Below are 9,675 nucleotides of genomic sequence, written 5' to 3'. Positions count from 1 at the left end.
CATTCTCCTGCCTCAGCCTCTCCGAGTAGCTGGGACTACAGGCGCCCGCCACCACGCCCGGCTAATTTTTTGTATTTTTAGTAGAGACGGGGTTTCACCGTGGTCTCGATCTCCTGACCTCGTGATCCGCCCGCCTCGGCCTCCCAAAGTGCTGGGATTACAAGCGTGAGCCACCGCGTCCGGCCTTTTTTACTTTTAACAAAATCAACATATGTACTATGTTATATAGCTTCAGAGCCTTTTTAATGACCTCATTTTATTTATTTATTTATTTATTTAGAGACAGAATCTCCCTCTGTCACCCAGGCTTGAGTGCAGTGGTGCGATCTCAGCTCACTGCAACCTCCACCTCCCGGGTTCACGCCATTCTCCTGCCTCAGCCTCTCCGAGTAGCTGGGACTACAGGCGCCCGCCACCACGCCTGGCTAATTTTTTGTATTTTTAGTAGAGACGGGGTTTCACCGTGGTCTCGATCTCCTGACCTCGTGATCCGCCCGCCTCGGCCTCCCAAAGTGCTGGGATTACAAGCGTGAGCCACCGCGCCCGGCCTTTTTTACTTTTAACAAAATCAACATATGTACTATGTTATAATATATAGCTTCAGAGCCTTTTTAATGACCTCATTTTATTTATTTATTTATTTATTTAGAGACAGAATCTCCCTCTGTCACCCAGGCTTGAGTGCAGTGGTGCGATCTCAGCTCACTGCAACCTCTGTCTCCCAGGTTCAAGCGATTCTCCTGCCTCAGCCTCCTGAGTAGCTGGGATTATGGGTGCCCACTAGTGCGACTGGCTAATTTTTGTATTTTTAGTAGAGACAGGGTTTCACCGTGTTGGCCATGGTTGGCCAGGTTGGTCTTGAACTCCTTACCTCAAGTGTTCCGCCTGCCTTGGCCTTGTCTAATTTTAAAATTTAGTGGTCTGGGTCATAGTCATCAGACTGTGTTGGTTGTAAGTGACAGTGAACTAATTCCAGGAATAGTGCTTACTCAGGAACAGCTGGCTTTGGGTACTGCCAGGAATCTGTTTCATTCTATTGCTCACCTCTACTTTCCTCCACACTGACTTTTGCTGACTTCATTTTCAGACAGGCCCTTACTTCATGATGGCAAAAATAGCCACCACCAACTCCAGGGTTACCATTTACAAGCTGAACAACTGAGTTTTGGGGCTGGCTCACACAGCCAGCTTGGGTCATGTGGCCATGTCTCATTAGCCAGACCTGAAACATGGACTCCCTCTGGACTGAGAGTAGAGGGAAAATGGTTTGAAAATAAACTTGGCATATTGTTATGAAGATTAGGGGGAAAGGATGGATGCTGGGCATGATAACTTAGGGCACAGCTTGTTGAAAGAAGGTACAACCAGAACTTTATATGTTTTGCTGTAGGGATTTAAGAAAACAAATCTGCTACCCAAAATGAACATATTCAGTATTAACTGCCTGAAAAAGGAAAAGACCAGAAATGCACAATTTGTGACTGAGTACCAGACACTGTATTAATTTTCTTTAAAAATCATGACATTAACAATCCTCTGAGGTAATTATTGCCATTTTGGAGCACTTACTATTTGTCACTCTGTGTGAGGCACTTTACGCTTTGTAGAACAGCTTTTGTGAGGACAGCCTTAATATTCTCATTGTACTGGTGAAGAACTAGGGGGCCAGAGGCATTTGGGTTTGAATCCAGATGTGTCTGATTTCATTTATATCATCTCCTAGTTTTACAGTTTGCTTTTGTTAGTCTGTCTGTGTGTCCATCTATCCTCCTCTGTCCTGTCAGAGCTCCCCCTCAGCTTCTCTAAGCAAGGCCCCCTTTCACCTCGGGCACCTCTCCAGTCCATTGGGAAACCGGCTCAACTCTGTCCTCTGAGCATGCCACCAGTGTCTGTCCCCTTTCCCCCACCTCTGCTGCTGGAACTCTAGCCTTCATTATGAAGGGCTGGAACTCTTATTAGGAATTCTGTTTGGCCTGCCTGCTTCCAGTCATCTCTTCCACCCCCATTTTCCTTAACAGCCAGATTGAACTTTCAAAAAGTGCAGACCTGATCTTATCAAGCGTCTGTTTTCCTTGGCTTCTCATGGAGGGAGAGCATGATCCTGGCCCCTGCCTGCCGTCCTTTCCACCTCACGGCACTCATTCTCTGGCCTTTTTTCTTCTTTCTTCTCCAGTGCAGCAGTCTTACACCTTACCACCTCCTTCTCTGTTCCTATGGTGCGCTTCATTTGTTTTACTTCTTCAGGTCTGTGTTTACATGTCACTTAAAGTCCTTAGGGATTTCTCTGTCCCTTTCCCCTACCCCTTCAATCTGGAAATCTGAAACTGTTTACTGCTCCTTTTTGTACTTTTCACAGTTTGTAGTGATACATTCGTCTGTGATTATTTGCCTAATATTCCCCACTGAATCATGAACTCCGTAAGGGTGGGGACCAGGTCTGTCTGGTTAATTAACTGCTGAGTCTCTAGCAGCAACCACAGTGCCTGGAACATCACAGACACTCAAATATGTGTTGACTGGACTGATGAGTTAAAAACTGAGTATGTCCAAAGCAGTGCACTTTTAAGTGATTAGCTTTTCTATAGTTCCGTCACTCTGTCACTTATTAAGAATGAACCTACGTTTTCCTCAGAGCAGTTTTATCCCAGTTGCTTTTGGTTTGCTTAGAAACATGCTTCCTTTCTTGCTGACTGTAATTGCTAGCAATTCCAATGCTCTACAGTGATGCACTTAGTTTCTGAAACTCCTGGATTAGAGCTAGCCATAACTGGGGAAGATAATAAATTTTAGGGTATGTAATTCCTCTCAATTTGACCTGAGTGTGGGTGAGGGAAAGAAGAGAAGGCTCTACCGACTTGCTCCAAATGGTTCCCTGCCCAATAACACAGAAGCCTTAACACTCCTTTAACTCGGATATGCTGTCCCCAGAACCCATGCATCCAAATTTAGCCCTCTCTGCATGTCCTTGTGATTTCCGACTGCCATCTGTGTCCAAATTGGCTTTGGAAGGAGAAGCTTTCTCTCCAGTGATTTATTATTTAAAGCAGTCTTCTCAGCCCTTATCATGAAAACTGGCAATTTTCGTATGGCCCGTTGGAATCCACATACAAGGCTATCTGTCCCAGGCTCACTGGTGCACCAGTTCTGAGGGGATCACTAGCCCTGCATGCTTGTGGCCTTTTGATGTGCACGCAGGCATGGTGACTGGGAAGCTTATCTGTCTGTGATCATCTCATGTGCTGTAGATAACATAACTTCTTTCTCCCTTTTTAATCCACAGTTGGTCATGTTCGGAGTTTGACCTGAATGAGATTCGCCTGATAGTTTACCAGGACTGTGACAGGAGAGGCAGACAAGTCTTGTTTGACTCTAAAGCTGTTCAAAAGATTGAGGAGGTGACAGCTCAGGTATGAAATGCTGATTTGCTTTCTCCTTTTCTTTTGTGCTTTTAACCACCCCTCTGAGCAATCATTTATTAATCTATAATCTTCTCTTTGAGTTATATTATGCAGTGCCATTAATGGTTCAGAAGAAACATAAGCAGGCATTGAATCCTTTAATCAAAGCCCTACCCCCAACAGGTATGAGTATGCTCACTGCTAAACACAAGTGAAACTGTTAGCAAGTAATCATGGCAGGACTAAGCAGTGTACTATTAATAGTACTAGAGGTAAATTTGCTGGTGAGTTGCAATCCAGTAAGATTTTGATGCGAAGTGAGTGCCTCAAATGTAATGGGAAAGCAGAACTCTAAAATTCATAAAGTGATAAAGTGTGAGCCTGAAGATCATTCTGTCCAATGTTTCTCATGGATAATAATAAGTAGCACTGGGTTAAACAAAATTAAACAGCTTTGCTTACTTACAGGGCTTCCATATGCAAACCTGCATTGTTATCTTCAAAAAGGATTGTTTCTCAAACCCTTCTGACCAGGGGAGCTTTTATTTATTTCCCTTTTTTTTTTTTTTTTTTTTTTTGTGGAGAGTTGGGTGGTAGTGGTGGTGGTGGTGTAGGGTGGGCAACAAGGGATGGGTAGAGTGAGGCTAGAGCAGCTCTTGATCCCTTGGAACCAGAATGGGAATGGTAAAGTAACATGTTTAAGGTGAGAAGAGTCTGATCCTTTCTGGGTTTTTTTGGATATGAGACCAGGGTACTTGTAAATTCACTTTAGACCTTTCATTCTCTTTTCAATATTTGTTCAGATGCCTACAAATTAAATAAATCCACTTGTATTCATTCTTTTTATGTTCAATAAGTTGCTACCCATACTGACCAAATACTGGCAGTTTGTAGAATGTGCAGCTAAGTAAATGAACAGTTTATAATGCAGTCTTTGTCTCGTCAGGGCCAAGGGGTTGTTTTCCTGCTTTTGATAAGGATCATTTCTGCAGGAAGGAAGTGTTTGGTTAAACACAGTTTAGCTGGGTGGGTTCCACAGTATTTTAAAGTGGAGTTCTGCCAGGTGGCTAATCATTACAGTAGTTGTTGGGCTTGTTAGGTAGGTGAAGGCGGGGGCGGGGGAACCAAGAAATCTCTCAGGTGATTCACTGTAGGCTTTCCTGGTTAGATTTGTAACAGAAATTTAGGTGAGCCAGCACTTGACCCTTTGGTGGACAGGAGATGGTTTACCTCTTAATTTCTTGAATTATTTCCCATTTCTCTGAAGGCCTCACATGGATGGTCTAGTTGAGCAGCTATCACTGGGGCTGCTCATAGTGGTGGCAGGTGGAGGGGAAAAGAAACACAAGTTTTCAAAAGGAACTGGAATCTTCAGTGTACTAGAGCACTGATAATGCTGGAATCTGGAAACATAGGCTTTCTTAGAAGCATTCATCTAACCAAAAAGGCATCTTAGGTTCAGGAGGTTTGTAGCTTGCCCAGGGCTACAAAAGAATCCAGTCGGTGCTCTATTCACTATACCAGGTGGTGTCTCCAGTTATAGACTGTTCAGCATTGTACTCCAGCCAAAGGGTCTAGCAGTCTGAGGCAGGTGGCACCTCGTGTCACTTAGGCCCTCTGAGGGGCTGTGTTTCTGGCTTAAGTGAGATTAAGTAACAGCTTTATCTTTAGCGTGTTGAGGGAGTGCTGGGTGCTCAGGAATAATCAAGTGCCACTTTGAATGCCATCATTGCTGGAGTGACAGTTGTGGTCCAGCACATTTTGTGTTTTCCTTACATTCTTTTCCCATTTTCAGTCCCCACTGCCCCAGCCTCCCTTGGCAAGCACAAAACGTCATGAGTTTGTATCAAGCACATGACTGCAGGCATTTGCATTAGACCACCAGTGTGACTGTCACATTGGAGATTAGATAAGCTGCAATTGCATTCATCTTTTTTTCCAAGCAAAAGCTGCACAAGGAAAGAAAAAGGCAAAGAAAACTCAGAATAGAAACAACTTATCATAGAGGGTGCAGGAAGCTTCTGTAGGGAGTAATATGTTCGGTGGGAGGTAAATATTAATAAAGGTTTATCCTTATACCTTTGTCACTGTGATAAAAATTAGTGGCAAACTCTAGGGAATGTATAGTAGAGCATCCTCTGTTGTCTTTAACCTTTGAAGACCATATTTCTGTCACATGCTATGTAATTCACAGTAGCTCCTGTTTCAGGGTTTTGGTTTCATCCCTTACAAATTCAACCTCATGATTTTCCTTCCTGTCACCTTTAAAAGCATAGTAGAGGAGGTGTGTCATTAAAAACACAAGCGAGCCGGGCACGGTGGCTCACGTCTGTAATCCCAGCACTTTGGGAGGCCAAGGTGGGCAGATCACAAGGTCAAGAGATCAAGACCATCCTGGTCAACATGGTGAAACCCCATCTCTACTAAAAATACAAAAAAATTAGCTGGGCGTGATGGTGGGCACCTGTAGTCCCAGCTACTTGGAGGCTGAGGCAGGAGAATTGCTTGAACCCGGGAGGCAGGGGTTGCAGTGAGCCGAGATCATGCCACTGCACTCCAGCCTCGCAACAGGGTGAGACTCCATCTCACAAACAAACAAACAACCCTACAAGTCAGTCTGCCCAAATTAATAGTTTTGTTTTATTAGTTCCATTTGCTTAGTAAAAATTTAGATTTGAAGCCTCATCTTTCTCCTCATCAATTTAATGGATTATGACTCTACATAATACTAAAAAGCTAATAATCAAAACTCTAATAACCAAAACAGAGGTCAATTATGTGAATTGAAGTGTAAATAATAGTTAAATTATTAAAAGAGGATAAAGTCTTAATACATAACGTACCTCCTTTTGTCTAGAACCCTTCTTCAGCATTATGCCTTCCCAAACCGTGTTTTTGTCATTATTGGGGGAAAAAAAAAGCTTCTGTTTTTTAATGTAACCTAGGCACCAGAATGCTTTTAAAAAGGAATTCCCAGTGAAGAACTGTTGACGAACCTGGTATACTTAGTAATCTTTTACCTTGCCTGTCTCTCTTAACCTAGAAAACAGAGGATGTTCCTATTAAAATATCAGCCAAGTGCTGCCAGGGAAGCAGCAGTGTCAGCAGCGTCAGCAGCAGTAGCAGCAGCAGCATCTCTTCCCACAGTTCTTCTGGGGGATCTTCATACCATGCTAAGGAACAGCTTCCAAAGTACCAGGTACAACCGTCCCTTCTGTGGGAATAGCACCTGGGGTTAAAGTTACTTACTGTAATTTCTCCTCGGGAAATAATGCTTGCTCGAGGGCTCTACTCCAGGAATATGAGGACAAGTGTTCAACAGAGTACTCTTAAATGTTTCACATCAATGTTGTTTTTGCTCTTTGGCTTTTATCTCCAATAAACACTGTAATCAAGCAGAGGTAATACAGCCTACTGTGAACTGGATGAGGAAGAAATATTGCCTGTCAGGTAAATTACCTTGCTTTGTTTCCTTTGCTCTCTGATCCAGAATATACTTTCCAGTTTTGTTATAAGAATTCCTAAGGATTCTGGGAATGTATATGGGCATCCTAAGAAAATAGAACATGCCAGTAAAAGGAAGAAAGCCTTGTATGGGAACAGAAAGAAATGGCAAGATCTAATCCGAGTATGAAGGATAAAAGGCTGATGGCATTTTTTACACTGTGTGTGTGGGGTGTGTGTATGTGTGTGTAAGGATAGGGGTTAAGGTTATTGAGAAATATTGGCTAACAAGATAAAAAGGAAGAAATGTTTTATAAATATTGAATGGCAAAAGGATATTAATTGATGGAGGATATATTGAACTTTTTCTTAAACCCATGTAGAATCTTTTCTACTATTTTGCTGGAAAAACAACACTAGGGAAATTACCAGCATATGGGTCCAAAGGACTTTGTTAATTTCATAGTTAGGATTTGTGCCATGCATTTGCCCTTTTTGAGACACAGTGCTCCTGGGTCTCACAGCAGTCTGCAGTTTAAAAAGTATGGAGTGGAATTTTCAGCAGGTTGAGAATCACAGTTGGCATGTGGCCCTTGTACCCCAAGAAAAAGCAGATTATAAATGAAGGAGGTGGGTGGAAGTTAGTAATAAAGAATGTGAAAACCAGTTGGTTTCTGTCTGCATATAGTGGGAAGAAGTTGGTATGAGCTATAACGAGAGAGAGGAACCTAGCTGAGCAGGGCTGATAGATTTATCTTTCTCTTTCCACCTCTGCAACCATGTATAAGTAAGTGTGTATTTGTGCGTCGGCGTATGTATGCTTGTGTGTCTGTATTTGGAGTTTTAAAAAAAGATTCGGAAGAGTATGTTAAGGGTGATTCCCATGTTTTTCCCTGGGTGGAAAGCACACTGACAGAGAATCTAGTTGGCAGGTCAGGGTGCAGAACCATGGTTGCTTTGGTGGCACACTGGTTTGCTCGGCATTCATACCTGTCCTGTTCATCAGTGTGTCACCAGCACTTAGCACAGGTGCTCAGAATTCTGCATCCCAAGACACTCATTCAGATGTCACTAGGTGAATGAATGTATTGGGGTATATGATTCTAGAGCTCCAGGAGAGCTCTTGGTCTAGAGACAAAGATGTAGGAGGTATTCTATGTAAATAATAGTCAAAATCAAAAGAATAGTTGAAAAGGCAGGCAGTTAGTAGGGTTGACCTCCAGGCAAAACCACAGTAAGGGATGATCTGGGAAAGAAGAGATTCAGAATGGAGAGTCATGAACAGCATCAAATATATTGAGAGAAGTTTAATAAAGCAAACTGGAAAGGGTCCATTGGATTTGACCAAGAGGGAGGAGGTCATCATTGGAGCAGTTGGACTAGTTTGAGCTAAGAGGTAAAGTCAGGCTGCGGTAGATTAACAAGCCAGTGAGAGTAGAGGAAGAGGAAGCAGGCAGTCCACTCTTTAGATGGTAAAAGGCATGAGAGAGACTGGTCAGAAGCTAGAGGGGTCAAATGTTTTTGAAATACTTTTGTAAAACTTCAGAGTTATCAGACCGTCTGTTATCTTTTGGGCCCTCATAAAACCCTATCTGCAGCAATGGGTATTTTTTATTCCACACTGTTAATTATTCGGCTGAATAATACTGAACCATATTTTTTTCAGGATGTTTTCTTAGTACCAAGAGAAGAGTTACGGTTATTTTCATAATTTAATCTTTGTATTTAGAGTTTATAAATGGAGATAATCTTTGTTTCTCATAACACAAAAATGAACTCTGATAAAACACTTGGATCCTATGTGATGATGTTGTGTACAGAGAAGAAATCACAAACATTAGTGATACTTTGGGGGGAAAATAGGCAATCGCCATTATAAGTTAAGATTGTACGATGACCACTTGAAGCTTTGAGAAATAGTTTTAATCACCGATGACACTAATGAGATTAATAAACATTATTTTCTGTTGCATTGCATGTCATGTTCCATGTACTAACTTTGATTTTGTTTTCTTGCATGAAGTACACAAGACCAGCTTCCGACGTCAACATGTTAGGGGAAATGATGTTTGGCTCAGTTGCCATGAGTTACAAAGGCTCCACCTTAAAGATACACTACATACGGTGAGTCTGGGCTTCCTTTTCTACTAGTTTTGAGAAGTGGAGTGGTGGTATTGACTCCTTAACTCATAAATTTATTTTTCCCCTCTCCTCCCCACCCCCCCCGCCGCAGTTCTCCTCCACAACTGATGATTAGTAAAGTCTTCTCTGCTAGAATGGGCAGCTTCTGTGGAAGTACAAATAAGTAAGTGTAGGATTTTGCATTCCCCACCCCCATTTTTTAAAGTGTGTATTTCTAGATAGAATAATTCTTTAAGGGCCATAAGGCATTTTGAAATGAGAAGCAGAATGAGTCCAGATTAACAAAGGGGTTTTAAAAGTGGCTGCTGTCCTATAAACAGTGAGTGGGAAAAGACCTTTGACTTTATTAGGTGGCCCTAAAGACAAATGGCTGTCTTTGTATGTTTTGAGTCTCCATCTGTTACCCAGTCATCAATTTTTAATTTCCTGGGAAATCAAAAATAAAGAACAAAAAGGAAGGGGCTACATTATTCTGAAATATCTGAGAACTTAAACTCATTTTGGCATATTCATTCATGTATTTTGAACTTTCAAGCAGAAATATTTCATATACTTCATTTTTTAAATAAAACAACAAAACACCAGTTGTACTTTGATAAATTTGAAAGAAGGGCTTGTTATAAATTAAAGGACATTCTTAGGGGTCAAGTGAAAGCTGTTTTTTCTTATCCTGGGAAATTAAAAATATTTC

General features: G+C 41.9%; 1 protein-coding gene across 6 annotated transcripts in view; it reads left to right on the top strand.

The window, feature by feature from the left end:
• LOC116463459 (folliculin-interacting protein 2) overlaps positions 1-9,675 on the top strand; it is a 136,677-nt gene that overhangs the window by 54,645 nt on the left and 72,357 nt on the right. For 5 of the 6 annotated variants that reach the window (XM_032146575.2, XM_032146573.2, XM_032146572.2 and 2 more), the window contains exons 2-5: positions 3,281-3,407; positions 6,442-6,597; positions 8,866-8,966; positions 9,076-9,147. In XM_032146575.2, coding sequence (XP_032002466.1) covers positions 3,281-3,407; positions 6,442-6,597; positions 8,866-8,966; positions 9,076-9,147 — 456 coding nt within the window. Of the gene's footprint in view, positions 1-3,280; positions 3,408-6,441; positions 6,598-6,656; positions 6,849-8,865; positions 8,967-9,075; positions 9,148-9,675 lie in introns of those variants that run through there. The other variant, XM_058434642.1, reaches the window with a different exon arrangement.

This window comes from Hylobates moloch, unplaced genomic scaffold (genome assembly GCF_009828535.3).
Source record: "Hylobates moloch isolate HMO894 unplaced genomic scaffold, HMol_V3 SCAFFOLD_37, whole genome shotgun sequence".
NCBI classification, from domain to species: Eukaryota; Metazoa; Chordata; class Mammalia; order Primates; family Hylobatidae; genus Hylobates; species Hylobates moloch.
Note: the sequence above shows the minus strand (reverse complement) of the source record. Positions and strands in the feature narration are given on the sequence as shown.